The 24,309-nt window shown below is 27.2% G+C and overlaps 2 protein-coding genes and 2 long non-coding RNA genes across 11 annotated transcripts in view; 2 read left to right on the top strand and 2 right to left on the bottom strand.

Annotated features, from left to right (window-relative positions):
* LOC111419830 (calcium voltage-gated channel subunit cacophony) overlaps positions 1-12,510 on the top strand; it is a 147,420-nt gene extending 134,910 nt beyond the window's left edge. For all 5 annotated transcript variants that reach the window (XM_071199452.1, XM_071199453.1, XM_071199456.1 and 2 more), the window contains one exon: positions 15-12,510. In XM_071199452.1, coding sequence (XP_071055553.1) covers positions 15-266 — 252 coding nt within the window. In that variant the 3' untranslated portion in view covers positions 267-12,510. The remainder of the gene's footprint in view (positions 1-14) is intronic.
* A 358-nt stretch (positions 12,511-12,868) lies between these two features.
* On the top strand, positions 12,869-15,192 carry LOC111419834 (uncharacterized). Of its 2 annotated transcripts, none has more exons than XR_002707018.2 (6): positions 12,869-13,400; positions 13,596-13,747; positions 13,960-14,139; positions 14,357-14,535; positions 14,733-14,895; positions 15,029-15,192. It is a non-coding gene; the product is annotated as an uncharacterized lncRNA (long non-coding RNA). The 2 variants fall into 2 exon arrangements; XR_002707017.2 differs by having other exon boundaries at positions 13,952-14,139.
* A 1,731-nt stretch (positions 15,193-16,923) lies between these two features.
* Positions 16,924-18,105, bottom strand: LOC111419833 (uncharacterized). Its single transcript, XR_011641633.1, has 3 exons — positions 18,043-18,105; positions 17,796-17,979; positions 16,924-17,609 (listed from the first exon to the last, which is right to left on the bottom strand). It is a non-coding gene; the product is annotated as an uncharacterized lncRNA (long non-coding RNA).
* Positions 18,106-19,662: 1,557 nt separating this feature from the next.
* The window catches only part of LOC111419837 (aquaporin homolog protein drip), a 100,275-nt gene continuing 95,628 nt past the window's right edge, over positions 19,663-24,309 (bottom strand). For all 3 annotated transcript variants that reach the window (XM_071199449.1, XM_023052716.2, XM_071199448.1), the window contains 3 exons: positions 20,501-20,644; positions 20,147-20,434; positions 19,663-20,083 (listed from right to left, as the gene is read on the bottom strand). In XM_071199449.1, the coding sequence (XP_071055550.1) occupies positions 19,982-20,083; positions 20,147-20,434; positions 20,501-20,644 (534 nt within the window). In that variant the 3' untranslated portion in view covers positions 19,663-19,981. The remainder of the gene's footprint in view (positions 20,084-20,146; positions 20,435-20,500; positions 20,645-24,309) is intronic.

The following is a 24,309-nucleotide window of genomic DNA, read 5'->3' as shown; positions in this document are numbered from 1 at the left end:
ATGAATTAATTTAGCTCCAGTCCCATTCAGCACACACGACTCCACATACAATGCCTCATAGTTTCCGCGAACGGGAACCGTTAAGAGAAATAGTACCGCCGAGGGAAATCAATTCAAATCCTAATCCTGCTGCACCACTCAGTTTTGAACAAGCGGTTGCGTTGGGACGCGGTGGAAGAATGCTTCCTAGCCCAGTTCCCAATGGGTACAAACCAAAACCAACTCGATCGAGACATTCCGATTCGGATGATGACGATTGGTGCTAACATTTGCAGGATTTGGATTCGATCGAAGAGGACTGACCAAAAGAATAAGATAAGCTTTGTTTTCTATTTTTTTTGCAAAATCTCTTTTAAAGAATTAAAGAGATACTCTCCAAAAAAAAAATTATAAATAGGCCTTTAAGGAATTGACTCATAAAAAAATAATGCGAAAGAAGGTAAAAAAAATGAAATAAGTGATTGTGTCAGACCTCAAACAAAGATAAATAATTAATCGGTGTGCAAGTGACACTTCGTTTAACTCGGTTCAACAAAAAAAAACTAAAAAGTGCTTGTACGTGCGATGATTGCAGTTTAAAAATCCCTTTGTACTATTCACAGACCTCTTAAATTAAATTCTTTTGTATCATACTGCCATTACCGATGGATATATACATATTTAATAACTATTTGTGAATTTGTCGCTGAGGAAGCTACGATTTGTTGAAGAAAGTTTTTTCCGAACGATTCTGTTAAGTAAATAATTTCGTTTATTGTTGAAAATCGTAAAAAGGCGTTTTTATGATTATTTGTTTTCGCTGGTTCCGCTTGGAATAGAAAAACCCCTAAAAAAATAATAATAATAGTTCCTCCACCACTTTAGCTACATTTTTCCCTTGGAACTAATTTTCCGGAGATGGTTTTATTCCAAACGGGTGTATTCTTTTGACAATGTGTAATAAAATGCGTTAATATCAGTGCCGATTTAAATCATTTTCAACCTTTAATTAAATTATACAACTGTATTTAAATGATAACAACAAACTATTTTTTTTGATTCATTCGCAATAAATTTTGTTATTTCAAAATCGTTAAATATCTAAAAATTGGTACCAATTGGTTTGAAATCTCTTATGGATTATGTTAATTAGGTTTATTAGTAACAATGTTTATGCATAAAGTTTGCTTCAATTCGTTTTATTTTTTTAGTTAGAATAAATTGTATTATTCCAAATCGTTACATTTATTAATTTGGATTTCTCCGATTAATAACAAAAAATTGGAGCAAGTTGGGTTGAAATCTTTTATGGATCATGTTAATTAGGTTCATTAGTAATAATGTTTATGCATAAAGTTTCCTCCAATTCCTTTTATTTTTTTTTGTTAGAACAAATTATATAATCCCAAATCGTTAAATTTATTAAGTTGAACTTCTTGGGTTAATAACTAAAAATCGAAACGAGTTGGGTTGAAATCTTTTATGGATCATGTTAATTCGGTTCATTAGTAACAATGTTTATGCATAAAGTTTCCTCCAATTCCTTTTATTTTTTTTGTTAGAACAAATTGTGTTATCCCAAGTCGTTACATTTATTAATTTGGATTTCTCCGATTAATAACAAAAAATTGGAGCAAGTTGGGTTGAAATCTTTTATGGATCATGTTAATTAGGTACATTAGTAACAATGTTTATGCATAAAGTTTCCTCCAATTCCTTTTATTTTCTTTGTTAGAACAAATTGTGTAATCCCAAATCGTTAAATTTATTAATTTGTACTTCTTGGGTTAATAACTAAAAATTGAAACGAGATTGTTTGAAATCTTTTATGGCTCATGTTAATTCGGTTCATTAGTAACAATGTTTATGCATAAAGTTTCCTCCAATTCCTTTTATTTTTTTTGTTAGAACAAATTGTGTTATCCCAAGTCGTTACATTTATTAATTTGGATTTCTCCGATTAATAACAAAAAATTGGAGCAAGTTGGGTTGAAATCTTTTATGGATCATGTTAATTAGGTACATTAGTAACAATGTTTATGCATAAAGTTTCCTCCAATTCCTTTTATTTTCTTTGTTAGAACAAATTGTGTAATCCCAAATCGTTAAATTTATTAATTTGTACTTCTTGGGTTAATAACTAAAAATTGAAACGAGATTGTTTGAAATCTTTTATGGCTCATGTTAATTCGGTTCATTAGTAACAATGTTTATGCATAAAGTTTCCTCCAATTCCTTTTATTTTTTTTGTTAGAACAAATTGTGTTATCCCAAGTCGTTACATTTATTAATTTGGATTTCTCCGATTAATAACAAAAAATTGGAGCAAGTTGGGTTGAAATCTTTTATGGATCATGTTAATTAGGTACATTAGTAACAATGTTTATGCATAAAGTTTCCTCCAATTCCTTTTATTTTCTTTGTTAGAACAAATTGTGTAATCCCAAATCGTTAAATTTATTAATTTGTACTTCTTGGGTTAATAACTAAAAATTGAAACGAGATTGTTTGAAATCTTTTATGGCTCATGTTAATTCGGTTCATTAGTAACAATGTTTATGCATAAAGTTTCCTCCAATTCCTTTTATTTTTTTTGTTAGAACAAATTGTGTTATCCCAAGTCGTTACATTTATTAATTTGGATTTCTCCGATTAATAACAAAAAATTGGAGCAAGTTGGGTTGAAATCTTTTATGGATCATGTTAATTAGGTACATTAGTAACAATGTTTATGCATAAAGTTTCCTCCAATTCCTTTTATTTTCTTTGTTAGAACAAATTGTGTAATCCCAAATCGTTAAATTTATTAATTTGTACTTCTTGGGTTAATAACTAAAAATTGAAACGAGATTGTTTGAAATCTTTTATGGCTCATGTTAATTCGGTTCATTAGTAACAATGTTTATGCATAAAGTTTCCTCCAATTCCTTTTATTTTTTTTGTTAGAACAAATTGTGTTATCCCAAGTCGTTACATTTATTAATTTGGATTTCTCCGATTAATAACAAAAAATTGGAGCAAGTTGGGTTGAAATCTTTTATGGATCATGTTAATTAGGTACATTAGTAACAATGTTTATGCATAAAGTTTCCTCCAATTCCTTTTATTTTCTTTGTTAGAACAAATTGTGTAATCCCAAATCGTTAAATTTATTAATTTGTACTTCTTGGGTTAATAACTAAAAATTGAAACGAGATTGTTTGAAATCTTTTATGGCTCATGTTAATTCGGTTCATTAGTAACAATGTTTATGCATAAAGTTTCCTCCAATTCCTTTTATTTTTTTTGTTAGAACAAATTGTGTTATCCCAAGTCGTTACATTTATTAATTTGGATTTCTCCGATTAATAACAAAAAATTGGAGCAAGTTGGGTTGAAATCTTTTATGGATCATGTTAATTAGGTACATTAGTAACAATGTTTATGCATAAAGTTTCCTCCAATTCCTTTTATTTTCTTTGTTAGAACAAATTGTGTAATCCCAAATCGTTAAATTTATTAATTTGTACTTCTTGGGTTAATAACTAAAAATTGAAACGAGATTGTTTGAAATCTTTTATGGCTCATGTTAATTCGGTTCATTAGTAACAATGTTTATGCATAAAGTTTCCTCCAATTCCTTTTATTTTTTTTGTTAGAACAAATTGTGTTATCCCAAGTCGTTACATTTATTAATTTGGATTTCTCCGATTAATAACAAAAAATTGGAGCAAGTTGGGTTGAAATCTTTTATGGATCATGTTAATTAGGTACATTAGTAACAATGTTTATGCATAAAGTTTCCTCCAATTCCTTTTATTTTCTTTGTTAGAACAAATTGTGTAATCCCAAATCGTTAAATTTATTAATTTGTACTTCTTGGGTTAATAACTAAAAATTGAAACGAGATTGTTTGAAATCTTTTATGGCTCATGTTAATTCGGTTCATTAGTAACAATGTTTATGCATAAAGTTTCCTCCAATTCCTTTTATTTTTTTTGTTAGAACAAATTGTGTTATCCCAAGTCGTTACATTTATTAATTTGGATTTCTCCGATTAATAACAAAAAATTGGAGCAAGTTGGGTTGAAATCTTTTATGGATCATGTTAATTCGGTTCATTAGTAACAATGTTTATGCATAAAGTTTCCTTCAATTCCTTTTATTTTTTTTGTTAGAACAAATTGTGTTATCCCAAATCGTTACATTTATTAATTTGGATTTCTCCGATTAATAACAAAAAATTGGAGCAAGTTGGGTTGAAATCTTTTATGGATCATGTTAATTAGGTACATTAGTAACAATGTTTATGCATAAAGTTTCCTCCAATTCCTTTTATTTTCTTTGTTAGAACAAATTGTGTAATCCCAAATCGTTAAATTTATTAATTTGTACTTCTTGGGTTAATAACTAAAAATTGAAACGAGATTGTTTGAAATCTTTTATGGATCATGTTAATTCGGTTCATTAGTAACAATGTTTATGCATAAAGTTTCCTCCAATTCCTTTTATTTTTTTTGTTAGAACAAATTGTGTAATCCCAAATCGTTAAATTTATTAAGTTGAACTTCTTGGGTTAATAATTAAAAATTGAAACGAGATTGTTTGAAATCTTTTATGGATCATGTTAATTAGGTTCATTACTAACAATGTTTATGCATAAAGTTTGCTTCAATTCGTTTTGTTTTTTTAGTTGGAATAAATTGTGTTATCCCAAATCGTTACATTTATTAATTTGGATTTCTCCGATTAATAACAAAAAATTGAAGCAAGTTGAGTTGAAATCTTTTATGGATCATGTTAATTAGGTTCATTAGTAACAATGTTTATGCATAAAGTTTCCTCCAATTCCTTTTATTTTTTTTGTTAGAACAAATTGTGTAATCCCAAATCGTTAAATTTATTAAGTTGAACTTCTTGGGTTAATAATTAAAAATTGAAACGAGATTGTTTGAAATCTTTTATGGATCATGTTAATTAGGTTCATTACTAACAATGTTTATGCATAAAGTTTGCTTCAATTCGTTTTGTTTTTTTAGTTGGAATAAATTGTGTTATCCCAAATCGTTACATTTATTAATTTGGATTTCTCCGATTAATAACAAAAAATTGAAGCAAGTTGAGTTGAAATCTTTTATGGATCATGTTAATTAGGTTCATTAGTAACAATGTTTATGCATAAAGTTTCCTCCAATTCCTTTTATTTTTTTTGTTAGAACAAATTATATAATCCCAAATCGTTAAATTTATTAAGTTGAACTTCTTGGGTTAATAACTAAAAATCGAAACGAGTTGGGTTGAAATCTTTTATGGATCATGTTAATTAGGTCTATTAGTAACAATGTTTATGCATAAAGTTTGCTTCAATTCGTTTTATTTTTTTAATTGGAATAAATTGTGTTATCCCAAATCGTTACATTTATTAATTTGGATTTCTCCGATTAATAACAAAAAATTGGAGCAAGTTGGGTTGAAATCTTTTATGGGTCATGTTAATTAGGTTCATTAGCAACAATGTTTATGCATATAGTATCCTCCAATTCCTTTTATTTTTTTGTTAGAACAAATTATATAATCCCAAATCGTTAAATTTATTAAGTTGAACTTCTTGGGTTAATAATTAAAAATTGCAACGTGACTGTTTGAAATCTTTTATGGATCTTGTTAATTAGGTTCATTAGTAACAATGTTTATGCATAAAGTTTTCTTCAATTCCTTTTATTTTTTTTATTAGAACAAATTGTGTAATCCCAAATCGTTAAATTTATTAAGTTGAACTTCTTGGGTTAATAACTAAAAATCGAAACGAGTTGGGTTGAAATCTTTTATGGATCATGTTAATTAGATCATTACTAACAATGTTTATGCATAAAGTTTGCTTCAATTCGTTTTATTTTTTTAGTTGGAACAAATTGTGTTATCCCAAATCGTTACATTTATTAATTTAGGTTTCTCCGATTAATAACAAAAAATTGGAGCAAGTTGGGTTGAAATCTTTTATGGATCATGTTAATTAGGTTCATTAGTAACAATGTTTATGCATAAAGTTTCCTCCAATTCCTTTTATTTTCTTTGTTAGAACAAATTATATAATCCCAAATCGTTAAATTTATTAAATTGTACTTCTTGGGTTAATAACTAAAAATTGCAACGTGACTGTTTGAAATCTTTTATGGATCTTGTTAATTAGGTTCATTAGTAACAATGTTTATGCATAAAGTTTTCTTCAATTCCTTTTATTTTTTTTGTTAGAACAAATTGTGTTATCCCAAATCGTTACATTTATTAATTTGGATTTCTCCGATTAATAACAAAAAATTGGAGCAAGTTGGGTTGAAATCTTTTATGGATCATGTTAATTAGGTACATTAGTAACAATGTTTATGCATAAAGTTTCCTCCAATTCCTTTTATTTTCTTTGTTAGAACAAATTGTGTAATCCCAAATCGTTAAATTTATTAATTTGTACTTCTTGGGTTAATAACTAAAAATTGAAACGAGATTGTTTGAAATCTTTTATGGATCATGTTAATTCGGTTCATTAGTAACAATGTTTATGCATAAAGTTTCCTCCAATTCCTTTTATTTTTTTTGTTAGAACAAGTTATATAATCCCAAATCGTTAAATTTATTAAGTTGAACTTCTTGGGTTAATAATTAAAAATTGAAACGAGATTGTTTGAATTCTTTTATGGATCATGTTAATTAGGTTCATTAGTAACAATGTTTATGCATAAAGTTTCCTTCAATTCCTTTTATTTTTTTTGTTAGAACAAATTGTATAATCCCAAATCGTTAAATTTATTAAGTTGAACTTCTTGGGTTAATAACTAAAAATTGAAACGTGATTGTTTAAAATCTTTTATGAATCATATTAATTAAGTTCATTACTAACAATGTTTATCCATAAAGTTTGCTTCACTTCGTTTTATTTTTTTAGTTGGAATAAATTGTGTTATCCCAAATCGTTAAATTTATTAAGTTGAACTTCTTGGGTTAATAACTAAAAATTGAAACAAGTTGGGTTGAAATCTTTTATGGATCATGTTAATCATGTTCCTTAGTAACAATGTTTATGCATAAAGTTTCCTTCAATTCCTTTTATTTTTTTTGTTAGATCAAATTGTGTAATCCCAAATCGTTAAATTTATTAAGTTGAACTTCTTGGGTTAATAATTAAAAATTGAAACGAGATTGTTTGAAATCTTTTATGGATCATGTTAATTAGATTCATTACTAACAATGTTTATGCATAAAGTTTGCTTCAATTCGTTTTATTTTTTTAGTTGGAACAAATTGTGTTATCCCAAATCGTTACATTTATTAATTTGGATTTCTCCGATTAATAACAAAAAATTGAGCAAATTGGGTTAAAATCTTTTATGGATCATGTTAATTAGGTTCATTAGTAACAATGTTTATGCATAAAGTTTCCTCCAATTCCTTTTATTTTTTTTGTTAGAACAAATTGTGTAATCCCAAATCGTTAAATTTATTAAGTTGAACTTTGTGGGTTAATAACTAAAAATTGAAACGAGATTGTTTGAAATCTTTTATGGATCATGTTAATTAGGTTCATTACTAACAATGTTTATGCATAAAGTTTGCTTCAATTCGTTTTATTTTTTTAGTTGGAACAAATTGTGTTATCCCAAATCGTTACATTTATTAATTTGGATTTCTCCGATTAATAACAAAAAATTGGAGCAAGTTGGGTTGAAATCTTTTATGGATCATGTTAATTAGGTTCATTAGTAACAATGTTTATGCATAAAGTTTCCTTCAATTCCTTTTATTTTTTTTGTTAGAACAAATTATATAATCCCAAATCGTTAAATTTATTAAGTTGAACTTCGTGGGTTAATAACTAAAAATTGAAACGAGATTGTTTGAAATGTTTTATGGATCATGTTAATTAGGTTCATTACTAACAATGTTTATGCATAAAGTTTGCTTCAATTCGTTTTATTTTTTTGGTTGAAATAAATTGTATTATTCCAAATCGTTACATTTATTAATTTGGATTTCTCCGATTAATAACAAAAAATTGGAGCAAGTTGGGTTGAAATCTTTTATGGATCATGTTAATTAGGTTCATTAGTAACAATGTTTATGCATAAAGCTTCCTCCAATTCCTTTTATTTTTTTTGTTAGATCAAATTGTGTAATCCCAAATCGTTAAATTTCTTAAGTTGAACTTCTTGGGTTAATAATTAAAAATTGAAACGAGATTGTTTGAATTCTTTTATGGATCATGTTAATTAGGTTCATTAGTAACAATGTTTATGCATAAAGTTTGCTTCAATTCGTTTTATTTTTTTAGTTGGAATAAATTGTGTTATCCCAAATCGTTACATTTATTAATTTGGATTTCTTCCATTAATAACAAAAAATTGGAGCAAGTTGGGTTGAAATCTTTTATGGATCATGTTAATTAGGTTCATTAGTGACAATGTTTATGCATAAAGTTTGCTTCAATTCGTTTTATTTTTTTAGTTGGAATAAATTGTGTTATCCCAAATCGTTACATTTATTAATTTGGATTTCTTCCATTAATAACAAAAAATTGGAGCAAGTTGGGTTGAAATCTTTTATGGATCATGTTAATTAGGTTCATTAGTGACAATGTTTATGCATAAAGTTTGCTTCAATTCGTTTTATTTTTTTAGTTGGAATAAATTGTGTTATCCCAAATCGTTACATTTATTAATTTGGATTTCTTCCATTAATAACAAAAAATTGGAGCAAGTTGGGTTGAAATCTTTTATGGATCATGTTAATTAGGTTCATTAGTAACAATGTTTATGCATAAAGTTTCCTCCAATTACTTTTATTTTCTTTGTTAGAACAAATTATATAATTTCAAATCGTTAAATTTATTAAGTTGAACTTCTTGGGTTAATAACTAAAAATTGAAACGAAATTGTTTGAAATCTTTTATGGATCATGTTAATTAGGTTCATTACTAACAATGTTTATGCATAAAGTTTGCTTCAATTCGTTTTATTTTTTTAGTTGGAATAAATTGTGTTATCCCAAATCGTTACATTTATTAATTTGAATTTCTCCGATTAATAACAAAAAATTGGAGCAAGTTGGGTTGAAATTTTGTATGGATCATGTTAATTAGGTTCATTAGTAATAATGTTTATGCATAAAATTTCCTTCAATTCCTTTTATTCTATTAGTTAGAATAAATTGTGTTATTCCAAATCGTTAAATTTATTAAGGCGAACTTCTTGAGTTAATAACTAAAAATTGAAACGAGTTGGGTTGAAATCTTTTATGGATCATGTTAATTAGGTTCATTACTAACAATGTTTATGCATAAAATTTGCTTCAATTTGTTTTATTTTTTTAGTTGGAATAAATTGTGTTATCCCAAATCGTTACATTTATTAATTTGGATTTCTCCGATTAATAACAAAAAATTGGAGCAAGTTGGGTTGAAATCTTTTATGGATCATGTTAATTAGGTTCATTAGTAACAATGTTTATGCATAAAGTTTCCTCCAATTCCTTTTATTTTCTTTGTTAGAACAAATTATATAATCCCAAATCGTTAAATTTATTAAATTGTACTTCTTGGGTTAATAACTAAAAATTGCAACGTGACTGTTTGAAATCTTTTATGGATCTTGTTAATTAGGTTCATTAGTAACAATGTTTATGCATAAAGTTTTCTTCAATTCCTTTTATTTTTTTTATTAGAACAAATTGTGTAATCCCAAATCGTTAAATTTATTAAGTTGAACTTCTTGGGTTAATAACTAAAAATCGAAACGAGTTGGGTTGAAATCTTTTATGGATCATGTTAATTCGGTTCATTAGTAACAATGTTTATGCATAAAGTTTCCTTCAATTCCTTTTATTTTTTTTGTTAGAACAAATTGTGTTATCCCAAATCGTTACATTTATTAATTTGGATTTCTCCGATTAATAACAAAAAATTGGAGCAAGTTGGGTTGAAATCTTTTATGGATCATGTTAATTAGGTACATTAGTAACAATGTTTATGCATAAAGTTTCCTCCAATTCCTTTTATTTTCTTTGTTAGAACAAATTGTGTAATCCCAAATCGTTAAATTTATTAATTTGTACTTCTTGGGTTAATAACTAAAAATTGAAACGAGATTGTTTGAAATCTTTTATGGATCATGTTAATTCGGTTCATTAGTAACAATGTTTATGCATAAAGTTTCCTCCAATTCCTTTTATTTTTTTTGTTAGAACAAATTGTGTAATCCCAAATCGTTAAATTTATTAAATTGAATTTCTGGGTTAATAACTAAAAATCGAAACGAGTTGGGTTGAAATCTTTTATGGATCATGTTAATTAGGTTCATTAGTAACAATGTTTATGCATAAAGTTTGCTTCAATTCGTTTTATTTTTTTAATTGGAACAAATTGTATTATCCCAAATCGTTACATTTATTAATTTGGATTTCTCCGATTAATAACAAAAAATTGGAGCAAGTTGGGTTGAAATCTTTTATGGATCATGTTAATTAGGTTCATTAGTAACAATGTTTATGCATAAAGTTTCCTCCAATTCCTTTTATTTTCTTTATTAGAACAAATTATATAATCCCAAATCGTTAAATTTATTAAGTTGAACTTCTTGGGTTAATAACTAAAAATCTAAACGAGTTGGGTTGAAATCTGTTATGGATCATGTTAATTAGGTCACTTCGTCACTTCCTTTTATTGTTTTAGTTGCAATAATTTGTATCTCAATGATTTAATAATGTTAATCATCGAAATACAAACTTAACAAATTCATTTCGTTTGTTGATTTTATTTAGATACACTTTGAGTGAGTTACAGAATCATGAATAAATAGGCACTGATGTATATTAAGAAAATATTAAAGTGTAATTTTATCTAGATTATATCTAGAATGATAAAGAAATGTTTTATTAAATTTTTCGTTCGTAAATTCTTCCCTAAAGTGCTTTAAACTAAAACAAAACGTAAATAACTTTGATTGTACCCAAAATTATTAAAGAAAATGTGTTCTCATTTGATTCTAGAAACTTCAGAAAACATAAAATAAAAAGAATAAGATAATATTAAATCGAAATTTATCCAGATTTTTTCGCCGTTTGTTCTGTGATAAGTGGTTTTTGCAACCGCGGATATCGAAGCTCCTTACGAGACCCGGCACAAAAATTATTAAAAGAAAATAATTAAAAAATTCGATTGGACTTCACACCTTAGACTATTATTATTATCGTTACCAAGAGAAAAAGATGCCTTACGTAACTTTACACGAGAAGATCGCGTCTCGAAAAAATAACTTTGCGAGAGGACGCCCCTAAAAAAATAAAGAAAAAAAATACTTAATAATAATAATAAAAATAAAACGGTAACTATTATTGTAAAAGTTATTCTTGCTGACTTCTGCCAGCGTTTCGTATTGTCTTAAAGACAGCAGCGGATTAAAGTTTAAACAAGGTCGAAGAAAACTCGGCTTCACCATCCAAAAAAAAAATTAAATAAAATTAAAATAACTAATACCTTTAATTCATTAGTTTAATTTAATTATTATTAATTAATATAATGCCAATTGAACAAAAAAAAAAAAACATGCGGGTATATTTGTTAAAAAAAATTATCTAAACATATTGTAAACGCGTTTTAGCTTTAGTAAAAAGTATTGAAAGGGTTAAATGATGAAAAAATGATGTTCAATTGATGAAAAAAAGAAAAATATTTTGCGCGATTGTGTTCCTTAGATAGAATCCTCAAAACAAAGCGAGTCGAAAGCAACACAGGTTTTACAAAAAAAAACTTGTGAAATAATTAAAAATAATAACGTAAAAAAGAAAAGAATTAAAAATTAAAACAAAGTAATAAGAGACAAACACGGTTCTTGTTCATGTTGAAAAATGTCCAAATTTTATATACTAATTGAAGTAAAAAAATAAGAAAAAAATAATAAATAAAAAATCCATTACCACTTGTACATATTTATATACTAATGATATAAAGTAAACCGTAAAAAAATCGATTAATGAATAATAACTACTCTTATTATTATTACTTATTACTTAACAATTGAAAGAAGGATGACGAAAACTGCTATATACAAAAAAACAACCATCTGTAAATAATTTTTAAATAATTTTCGAAACCCAAATTTGCCTGCGCATTTAACCTGAAAATGACGTCGTCACAAAACTAATAAATTAATAAAGGATATTTGGAAGAAACAAAGTATTATCTTGTTATTACATAGTTAGGTATTATATACATTTAATAATTTATCGTTAGTTGTTTAAGATTCGCCGAGATGACGACGCCATTCTCAAGGATTTCAAGCGCATAATGATAAATAATACTGAATGAAATAATAAAAAAAAATGATGATGAACAATGTTATTAGTTTTAAGGGGAATTTATACATCTTTTCGTATAATACGTTAATAAAATATTTATGTATTTATCTAAAACCAGAAAAAAATCGGTTAGGACAATTTGCATTAGTGTTTAATATTATTATTGCTTATAAGCCCGTTTTTTAATGAAAATAAATAATAAATTATTATCACGTTTCGTTTTTTGAATACCTTTATACATTATTTAATGTGTTCGTTTTTATTGATTTAATTTAAAAAGGATGTATAAATTAGTAATGTATAAAAATAACTTTTGTTTCTTTTGATCTCCATACTAAACATAGAAAAAAACTCACCCTGTATAATCAAAGGATTCAGCAGTTTATAACCCGCGATATGAGAATCACCCACATAATTAATTAATAACAAACTTAAAGCTGTGTATGTGTATTACACAGAAATAAAAATTTCTATTTTTTATTATAAATTTAAGTAAATAAATAAATATTTTTAAAATTTATCACTAACCTTAGCCTCATGGAAAAGAGATGGCGCCACATCGCTTTATGTCAAATTAGTTTTTAACCTAAAATTGGATTTAATCCCAACAATCTTAATAATAATCCTAATTAAATCGGTAAAAAGCGAAGATTGGGATATTTATTGTTGTGATTACAAAGGAGAAATCCCAAAAGATGCTGACCCCGCCGAAGCGAACTCCGTTTACATTGGACAAGTTATTTAAGAAGGATTTTTATTCCCCGGATCAATTTACGCAAAAACCAAGAAATTCGTCACGGAATATTATGCAAAATTCGAAGTAACTGAAGATATAAAAAATCCTTTGTTCTGGAAACTTAGATAAACTGAAATCGAAACAGATTCATGTCGATGATCGATGTAAATACAACCATCGAAGGAAACGATTTTAATTGGTATGTTGGAAAAACGTTCCATGAGAATCAATGGAGGGTTAATTTTTGAGTCGAATTTGAAGTATGAAATGGTGAATATGATTAAAGGTTAACAAGTTTATCGAAACGATTTGAAATAACCTTGATGTCCTTAGGTGAATAATTTAATCCATTTAATTTGTTATGGTAAGTTAATTATACTTACAAATATTTATTACTAATTTTTAAATTTAAATCGAAACTTTAAATTCAGTGATTTTTGATTTTAAATTAAATTTAAGTTGGTTGCATTGACAAATGAAGTTCAATGTCATTTATGAAATTAGCTGATATTAATTTATTTTTTATTAATTCTTAAATTTATTTGATTTTATTGAATAGAAAAGGAGCGTATGGAAGAGATTTTAATGGAAATTAATCTAAAGATACCATGGATGCTGAAAAATCAATTAAAACGTTAGTTTAATTAATCGAACGAAAAGGGTTTTTTTTCGGAATAATGCGGAAAATAAAAAATATAAGGATTTATCAAGGTAAAAATAAACACTCATTTTTAATTAAATAATTAATAAATTAATAAAAATTAAAATCGGAAATTTTGAGGTTATCTTTTTAGTTTTAGTGATTTTTTATTTTTAAATTAAATTTAAGTTGGTTGCATTGACAAATGAAGAATGTCATTTATGAAATCAGCTGGTATTAATTTATTTTCTTATTCTTAAATTTATTTTATTTAGTTGAATAGAAAAGGCGTTTGTTGAAGAGATTTTAATGAAAATTAACCTAAGGATACCATGGATGCTGGAAAATTAATTAAAACCCAGGTTCCTCAAGATTTTTTTTAACTCCAATAACCATTAATCGGAAAAAAAGGATTTTTATTTCGGAATAATAAGGAAAATAAGAAATGCAAGGATTTATCAAGGTAAGAAATAAACACCCATTTTTAATTAAATAATTAGTTAATTGGTAAAAATTAAAATCGAAAATTTTAAGGTTATCTTTTTAGTTTTAGTGATTTTTAATTTTTAATTAAATTTAAGTTGGTTGCATTGCCAAATGAAGTCAATGTCATTTATGAAATCAGCTAATATTAATTTATTTTTTAATAATTTTTAAATTTATTTGATTTTATTGAATAGAAAAGGCGTGTATTGAAGAGATATTAATGGAAATTAACCTGAAAATTCCGTGGAAGATGAAAAATCAATTAAAACCAACGTTTGATAAGATCTTTTTAGCTCCGATAACCATTAATCAGAAGAAAGGGATTCTTGTTTCGGAATAATACGGAAAATACGAAATAAAAGGATTTATCAAGGTAAGATATAAACACTCGTTTTTAATTAAATAATTGGTAAAAATTAAAATCGATAATTTTTAGGTTATCTTTTTAGTTTTAGTGATTTTTGATTTTTAATTAAATTTAAGCTGCTTGCATTGACATATGAAGTTCAATGTCATTTAATGTCATTGTTGCTTTATTAATTCTTAAATTTATTTGATTCTGTTGAATAGAAAAGGCGCTTATTGATGAGATTTGAATGGAAATTAACCTAAGGATGCTGAAAAGTCAATTAAAACCAAGATTCATCAAGATTTTTTTTTAACTCCAATAACAATTAACCAGAAGAAAATGGGTTTTGTTTATATCTAATTAGGAATAAAAGGATATATCAAGGTAACAAATAAACATACATTCACAATTAATTAAAGTGCTACTTAGTTGTATTAAATTGTTGTATTTATTAAATTAAAGTTATGGCGGTGTACTTCAATGTAACTAGATTAATAGACAACATTTCTATTTTTAGGGTTCTTATTCGGATTGGAAATTAAAATATTTTAAAGAAAGTCTTTACATACATTATTTCTTGTTCTTGGCTTGATTATGCTAATCACTTTATGATACTACCTTTGACATGGTAGTAATTAGGAGCTCATTTTTAAGGACAATAGATTTTATTTGAAATATAAACTGTTTCTCTTATTTACATATCATTCAATCCAACACCTTTATCACAATTCTCCTAGTTAATTAATCCCGATTAGTTCATGAATTAAACAAAAGGTGGCTTCATTTGAATTCCGGACGGTTTGAAACTCGACTAAGTAAAAATATAACTCCGATTAGTTCGGTAATTGAACGATAGATGGCGCACTCTATTTAAATTACAGATGGTTCGAAACTCGGCTAAGAAAAAACTATACCGGGTGATTCAAAAAAACATTTAATTTTGCGAAAATTTTATTTCAATTTCAATCTTTATTTGAATCACCCGGCATAGTTTTTTCATTAGTCGAGTTTCGAACCAATCTCAATTTCAAAATTATTTCGATTAGTTCGGTAATTGAACGATAGATGGCGATTATATTTAAATAACCGATGGTTCGAAACTCGGCTAAGAAAAAAGTATACCGGGTGATTCAAAAATAAATTAATTTCGAGAAAATTTCAATCCGAATTACAATTTTTATTTGGATCACCCGGTATTATTTTTTCATTAGCCGAGTTTCGAACCAACCTCAATTTCAAAATTATTCCGATTAGTTCGGTAATTGAACGATAGATGGCGATTTTATTTAAATTACGGATGGTTCGAAACTCGGCTAAGAAAAAAGTATACCGGGTGATTCGAAAATAAATTAATTTCGAGAAAATTTCAGTCCGAGTTACAATTTTTATTTGGATCACTCGGTATAGTTTTTTCCTTAGCCGAGTTTCGAACCAACCTCAATTTCAGAATTATTCCGATTAGTTCGGTTATTGAACGATAGATGGCGCTTTTATTTAAATTACCGATGGTTCGAAACTCGGCTAAGAAAAAAGTATACCGGGTGATTCAAAAATAAATTAATCTCGAGAAAATTTCAATCCGAGTTACAATTTTTATTTGGATCACCCGGTATAGTTTTTTCCTTAGCCGAGTTTCGAACCAACTAAAATTTCAAAATTATTCCGATTAGTTCGGTAATTGAACGATAGATGGCGATTTTATTTAAATTACCGATGGTTCGAAACTCGGCTAAGAAAAAAGTATACCGGGTGATTCAAAAATAAATTAATTTCGAGAAAATTTTAGTCCGAATTACAATTTTTAGTTGGATCACCCGGTATAGTTTTTTTCCTTAGCCGAGTTTCAAACCAACTAAAATTTCACAATTATTCCGATTAGTTCGGTAATTGAACGATAGATGGTGATTTTATTTAAATTACCGATGGTTCGAAACTCGGCTAATAAAAAAGTATACCGGGTGATTCAAAAATAAATTAATTTCGAGAAAATTTTTGTCCGAATTACAATTTTTATTTGGATCACCCGGTATAGTTTTTTCCTTAGCCGAGTTTCAAACCAACTAAAATTTCAAAATTATTCCGATTAGTTCGGTAATTGAACGATAGATGGCGATTCTATTTAAATTACCTTTGGTTCGAAACTCGGCTAAGAAAAAAGTATACCGGGTGATTCAAAAATAAATTAATTTCGAGAAAATTTCAATCCGAATTACAATTTTTATTTGGATCACCCGGTATAGTTTTTTCTTTAGCCGAGTTTCGAACCAACTAAAATTACAAAATAATCAAATTAGTTCGAAAATTGAAATATAGATGGCGATATTAATTAAATTTGTTGGTTTGAATCTTTACTAAGTGAAAATTTGTGCAGGGCGATTCAAAAATTTTAATTATTTTAAATAAAACACCATAGTATTTTCTTTTTTTTATTTATTTTTTATAGTCAAAATATAATAATTACAAGTTTATTTTTATATAATGATATGCATGCATAAATTTGGACACAAAAACGAAAAGAAATCCATTTCTTTAGAGGAAATGATCCTGATGACGATATACTCATGAAGAATTATCGACGTCTATATCATTATTAATAATTTCTTTAACCAAAGAGAAAAATTATCTTATTAATTGACTGAAGCTCTTTGGGCCTTATCAATAAAAATAGTATTTATATTGATTATGACTTGTGGATGAGTAGGTGCTTTTTTATTGATGGGTTTTTGTTAAATATTTTTAAAAAGATGTAATTTGAGAAAAAAAATAAATTAATTAATTGAGGTGTAGGCAACCCAAACCACTATTGTCAAGAATATTCAGCAATTTTCTGGAAAGTTACCACCATAGATTACTATGCTGGCTTATTATTATACTAACACACATCGCGATATTTTTTTTAATAAATAATAACATGCAATAATAAATCTAAAAGACTCTAAGAGACTCTAAGAGTCTAAAGACTCTTAACATTGTTTTTTAAGAATTATTTCATTTGCCTAGATGTAGCATAAGAGCTACAGCTCTTGTTTTAGCCATAAGAATAAGCAACCACTTCCAAGAAAATGTTAGATCTTCCACAGATTCGCTTTCAGATAGGCCTAAGACAAATTAATGGTTGTTAAATAAATCAACATTTTTAAAAATTACAAAAAAAACTTTAATTTTTGGGTTTTTCTCACTTTTTTTTTATATAACAAATTAATTTTTATGATTATTCATTTAAATTTGTATTAAAATTAGTTAAAATGAAAATAAATTGTATACTTTATATAAAAAATACTTACATTAAGTAGTTTTCAGGATAGTTTTTGGGTATTATTTAGAATTCAATGCACAGCTTCAACATTTCTAGAGCTAGCTCCTCTTCATGACATTTCATCTATTAATATTCTTTGGCTTTGGCTCCTCCTAGATAACCTCACAATTAGTGGTGAATCTAAATAATTGTCCATCCTTTGTACTGTTTCCCTAGAAGAAATTAAATTTTTACTATGAAATACGTGTTATCTCTTAAATACTATTAAAACTAACACTTTAATAATGAAGACAACTTTAAACAATTAAGTCAAATTTTTAAGGTTATGTTTTTTGTTTGTATTGAAAATTTACAATTATTGTGTATGCAACCCAAATTACAAATATTTAAAAATTACAACAATTTTAATTTTGGGTGTTTTCTTATTGTTTTTTAATATAACAAATTAATTTTTATGTACCGAATAAATCATATATTATTAATAATTAAAATTTTACAAATTAAGTTCATAATGGAAATTAAAATCAATCATTTTTAATGAAACCAACTAAACGTAATGGATTGTATATTCTTGTTGTCTATATAGACATAACTAACGCTACATTAATTTTAATTTGTATTAGAATTAGTTAAAATTAAAATAAATTGTATATTTTACATAAAAAATACTTACGTTAAGTAGTTTCCGAGATAGTTTTTAGGTATTATTCAATGCACAGCTTCAAAGTTTCTAGAGAGAGCTCCTTTTCACCACGTTTTTTGTTACTTTTCCTCTATTAATATCCTTTGGCTCCTTCTAGATAACCTCATAATTAGTGATGAATCTAGATAATTATACATCTTTCCTACAGTTTCACTAGAAGAAATCAAATTTTTACTATGAAATACGTGTTATCTCTTAAATAATGTTTTAGTATTAACATTATTACACGTTAAACGATTTTAATAATAAAATCAAATTTAAACAATTAAGTCAAATTTTTAAGGTTATGTTTTTTGTTTGTATTGAAAATTTAAAACTATTGTGTATGCAACCCAAATTACAAATATTTAAAAATTACAAAATTTTAAATTTGGGTATTTTCTTACTGTTTTTTAATATAACAAATTAATTTTTATGTACCGAATTAATCATATATTATTAATAATTTAAATTTTACAAATTAAGTTCATAATGGAAATTAAAATCAATCATTTTTAATGAAACCAACTAAACGTATTTGATTGTATTTTCTTGTTGTTTATATAGACATAACTAACACTACATTAATTTTAATTTGTATTAGAATTAGTTAAAATTAAAATAAATTGTATAGTTTACATAAAAAATACTTACGTTAAGTAGTTTCCGAGATAGTTTTTGAGTATTATTCAATGCACAGCTTCAAAGTTTCTAGAAAGAGCTCCTTTTCACCACGTTTCTTGTTGCTTTTCCTCTATAATTATCCTTTGGCTCCTTCTAGATAACCTCATAGATAATTCTACATCTTTCCTACAATTTCACTAGAAGAAATCAAATTTTTACTATGAAATACGTGTTATCACTTAAATAATGTTATTAGTATTAACATTATTACACGTTAAACGATTTTAATAATAAAAACAACTTTAAACAATTAAGTCAAATTTTTAAGGTTATGTTTTTTGTTTGTATTGAAAATTTAAAACTATTGTGTATGCAACCCAAATTACAAATATTTAAAAATTACAAAAAAAACTTTATTTTTGGGTTTTTCTTACTTTTTTAAATATAATAAATTAATTTGTATGTACCGAATAATTTAATGAAAATAAATAATTAATTATTTGGTTTTTTGAATACCTTTATAAATTATTTAATGTGTTCTTTTTTATTGATTTAATTTAACAAGGATTAAATCTTATACAAAAATAACTTTTGTTCTAATAATATATTTCTTCTTGTATACATCCTTTTAAAATCTACGAGTTTTATGCCTAGCTTACAAAATACCGGAAGCAATCGCGACGAATTAGATTATTAATATTTCCACATAAATAAAGCTATTATTCCAAAAATGTACAGTTTGAAACGTCTAAAATATTTTTTACAAATATAAAACTAAGAATTTACGTATTTTTATAATCTTCGTTATGGTAAATCTATGAAATGGTCATGACAACTGTTTGATCAGTTTGATCTCGATGATTGGACGGCGTTTTTTCCTTCGCATCTTTACATTTTCGATTGGTTCGTCAGAAATCGTAGGATTCATCGTCGGATTTTTTCGGTTTGAAGAAAAATTTGTAAAGAAGCGAAGCGATGCACGCCCCGATTATCGGCCCAGCCCAATACACCTAAACAAAAAAGAAATTTTCTTAGTAAGATTATATTAATTAAAGGATTTAATTCGTTTTTACCCAATGATTATCCCAATGATTGATAACCAAAGCCGGACCAAAACTTCTTGCCGGATTCATACTCGATCCGCTGAATTTAATCCCACTTAAATGGCAAGCGGCGGCTGCTAATCCGATGATTATAGCAGGAGCACTTCTTATATCTTTTCTTTGGGAATCAGCCACCGTATGGATAACCGAAACGAAGAAGAACGTTAAAATAACTTCGTAAAGGAACGCTTGTTCTACGTTTACTTCCCCCACATCGGTTACTCCGAGTTGGCCTTCCAAATGATCTGGAGTTGCAACCTAAAAAAATGACGCGATTAAGATTAAAAAGGTTCTACGACGAGGTGCGATTATAAGCGATTATACCATTAAAAGAGCTGCACCTGCTGCTGCTCCTAAAAGTTGCGCGACTATATATAAAAGCGTTCTGAGTAATTTCATCTCGCAGGCGACGAAAAAGCTTATTGTTACCGCCGGGTTTATGTGTCCACCACTTATATGACCAATAATCTGAAAAAAAAATTATAAATAAAAGTGGGCTTATAAAAATTTGGATGTAACCGTAGTTTTAGTTTTACTGCATTTTAAAATCGATATAAATTTGCATTTGAACGGTCGAAAAGGTTAAGGATAGCTTCGAGCACGAAAACAACTCGACGTCCAACCCCTTGACCACTTCCGTTTTGCGGCATAACGAGCTGCACGTTATCCCAAGATCCGATAACAACAATATTTATAACACCGCTTTATATAGATACAACAAAACCTCGATATAGCAGGGAAGAGAGTGTTGTTTGTTATAGACAAATTTAACAAATTTTCATATTTTTCTCGATATTGACGCAACCGAGAGCAAAAGTGAATGTTGTTAAGAATAAAATTTGCTACAACTTTTGTTCTAAAAGTTTTTTTGTAATATTTCTCGCATCCAGGTTGTTACCATAAACAACTTGTAAAATAGCGAAATTCAACAAATTTTCATATTTTTGTATTTTTCTCGATATTGACGCAACAGAGAGCAAAAGTGAAAGGGAGCAATGTTGTTAACAATAAAATTTGCAACAATTTTTGTTATAAAAGATTTCTTATAGCATGCTCCTATTCCCAAGTGTTACCTATAATAGCTTGAAAGAGCAACAAATTTATCAAATTTTTATATTTTTGTATCTTCCTCGATATTGACGTATCTAAGAGCAAAAGTGCAAGAGAACAATATTGTTAACAATAAAATTTGCAACAATTTTTGTTATAAAAGATTTCTTATAGCATGCTCCTATTCCCAAGTGTTACCTATAATAGCTTGAAAGAGCAACAAATTCATCAAATTTTTATATTTTTGTATCTACCTCGATATAGACGTATCTAAGAGCAATAGTGCAAGAGAGCAATATTGTTAACAATAAAATTTGCTACAACTTTTGTTCTAAAAGTTTTTTTGTAACTTGCTCCGATTCCCAAGTGTTACCTATAATAGCTTGAAAGAGCAACAAATTCATCAAATTTTCATATTTTTGTATTTACCTCGATATTGACGTATCTAAGAGCAAAAGTGCAAGAGAGCAATATTGTTAACAATAAAATTTGCTACAACTTTTGTTCTATAAGTTTATTGATAACATGCTCCTTTCTCCAAGTGTTACCTTTAATCACTTGAAATAGCAACTTATTGATAAAATTTTCATATTTTCGTATTTATCTCGATATTGACGTATCTAAGAGCAATAGTGCAAGAGAGCAATATTGTTAACAATAAAATTTGCTACAATTTTTGTTATAAAAGATTTCTTATAGCATGCTCCGATTCCCAAGTGTTACCTATAATAGCTTGAAAGAGCAACAAATTCATCAAATTTTCATATTTTTGTATCTACCTCGATATTGACGTATCTAAGAACAAAAGTGCAAGAGAGCAATATTGTTAACAATAAAATTTGCTACAACTTTTCTTCTAAAAGTTTTTTTGTAACTTGCTCCGATTCCCAAGTGTTACCTTTAATAACTTGAAAGAGCAACAAATTCATCAAATTTTCATATTGTCGGATGTATCTCGATATTGACGTATCTAAGAGCAAAAATGCAAGAGAGCAATAATGTTGACAATAAAATTTGCTACAACTTTTGTTCTAAAAGTTTTTTTATAGCACGCTCCGTTTTCCAAGTGTTACCTTTAATCACTTGAAAAAGCAAAAAATTCATAAAATTTTCATATTTTCGTATCTATCTCGATATTGACGTATCTAAGAGCAAAAGTGCAAGAGAGCAATAATGTTAACAATAAAATTTGTTACAACTTTTGTTCTAAAAGTTTTCTTATAGCATGCTCCGATTTCCAAGTGTTACCTATAATAGCTTGAAAGAGCAACAAATTCATCAAATTTTCATATTTTCGTATCTATCTCGATTTTGACGTATCTAAGAACAAAAGTGCAAGAGAGCAATATTGTTAACAATAAAATTTGCAACAATTTTTGTTCTAAAAGTTTTCTTATAAGAAACTCCTATTCCAAAGTGTTACCTTTAATGACTTGAAAGAGCAACAAATTCATCAAATTTTCATATTTTCCGATGTATCTCGATATTGACGTATCTAAGAGCAAAAGTGCAAGAGAGCAACATTGGTAAGAATAAAATTTGCTACAACTTTTGTTCTAAAAGTTTTTTTATAGCACGCTCCGTTTTCCAAGTGTTACCTTTAATCACTTGAAAAAGCAAAAAATTCATCAAATTTTCATATTCTCGTATCTATCTCGATATTGATGTGTCTAAGAGCAAAAGTGCAAGAGAGCAATATTGTTAACAATAAAATTTGCAACAATTTTTGTTATAAAAGTTTTCTTATAGGAAACTCCGATTCCAAAGTGTTACCTTTAATGTCTTGAAAGAGCAACAAATTCATAAAATTTTCATATTTTCGTATCTATCTCGATATTGACGCATCTAAGAGCAAAAGTGTAAGAGAGCAATATTGTTAACAATAAAATTTGCTACAACTTTTGTTCTAAAAGTTTTTTTGTAACTTGCTCCGATTCCCAAGTGTTACCTTTAATAACTTGAAAGAGCAACAAATTCATCAAATTTTCATATTTTTGTATCTACCTCGATATTGACGTATCTAAGAGCAAAAGTGCAAGAGAGCAATAATGTTAACAATCAAATTTGCTACAACTTCTGTTCTAAAAGTTCTTTTATAGCACGCTCCGTTTTCCAAGTGTTATCTATAATAGCTTGAAAGAGCAACAAATTCATCAAATTTTCATATTCTTGTATCTACCTCGATATTGACGTATCTAAGAACAAAAGTGCAAGAGAGCAATATTGTTAACAATCAAATTTGCAACAATTTTTGTTATAAAAGTTTTCTTATAGGAAACTTCGATTCCAAAGAGTTACCTTTAATGACTTGAAACAGCAACAAATTCATAACATTTTCATATTTTCGTATCTACCTCGATATTGACGCATCTAAGAACAAAAGTGCAAGAGAGCAATATTGTTAACAATCAAATTTGCAACAATTTTTGTTATAAAAGTTTTCTTATAGGAAACTTCGATTCCAAAGTGTTACCTTTAATGACTTGAAAAAGCAACAAATTCATCAAATTTTCATATTTTCGTATCTATCTCGATATTGACGTGTCTAAGAGTAAAAGTGCAAGAGAGCAATATTGTTAACAATAAAATTTGCTACAACTTTTGTTCTAAAAGTTTTTTTATAGCACGCTCCGTTTTCCAAGTGTTACCTTTAATCACTTGAAAAAGCAAGAAAATCATCAAATTTTCATATTTTCGTATCTAGCTCGATATTGACGTATCTAAGAGCAAAAGTACAAGAGAGCAATAATGTTAACAATCAAATTTGCAACAACTTTTGTTATAAAAGTTTTCTTATAGCATGCTCCGATTTCCAAGTGTTACCTATAATAGCTTGAAAGAGCAACAAATTCATCAAATTTTCATATTTTTGTATCTACCTCGATATTGACGTATCTGAGAACAAAAGTGCAAGAGAGCAATATTGTTAACAATCAAATTTGCAACAATTTTTGTTATAAAAGTTTTCTTATAGGAAACTCCGATTCCAAAGTGTTACCTTTAATGACTTGAAAGAGCAACAAATTCATAAAATTTTCATATTTTCGTATCTACCTCGATATTGACGCATCTAAGAACAAAAG

Source organism: Onthophagus taurus, chromosome 10 (genome assembly GCF_036711975.1).
Source record: "Onthophagus taurus isolate NC chromosome 10, IU_Otau_3.0, whole genome shotgun sequence".
NCBI classification, from domain to species: Eukaryota; Metazoa; Arthropoda; class Insecta; order Coleoptera; family Scarabaeidae; genus Onthophagus; species Onthophagus taurus.
The sequence above is the reverse complement of the archived record's forward strand: the minus strand, read 5'-3'. Positions and strand labels throughout refer to the sequence as shown.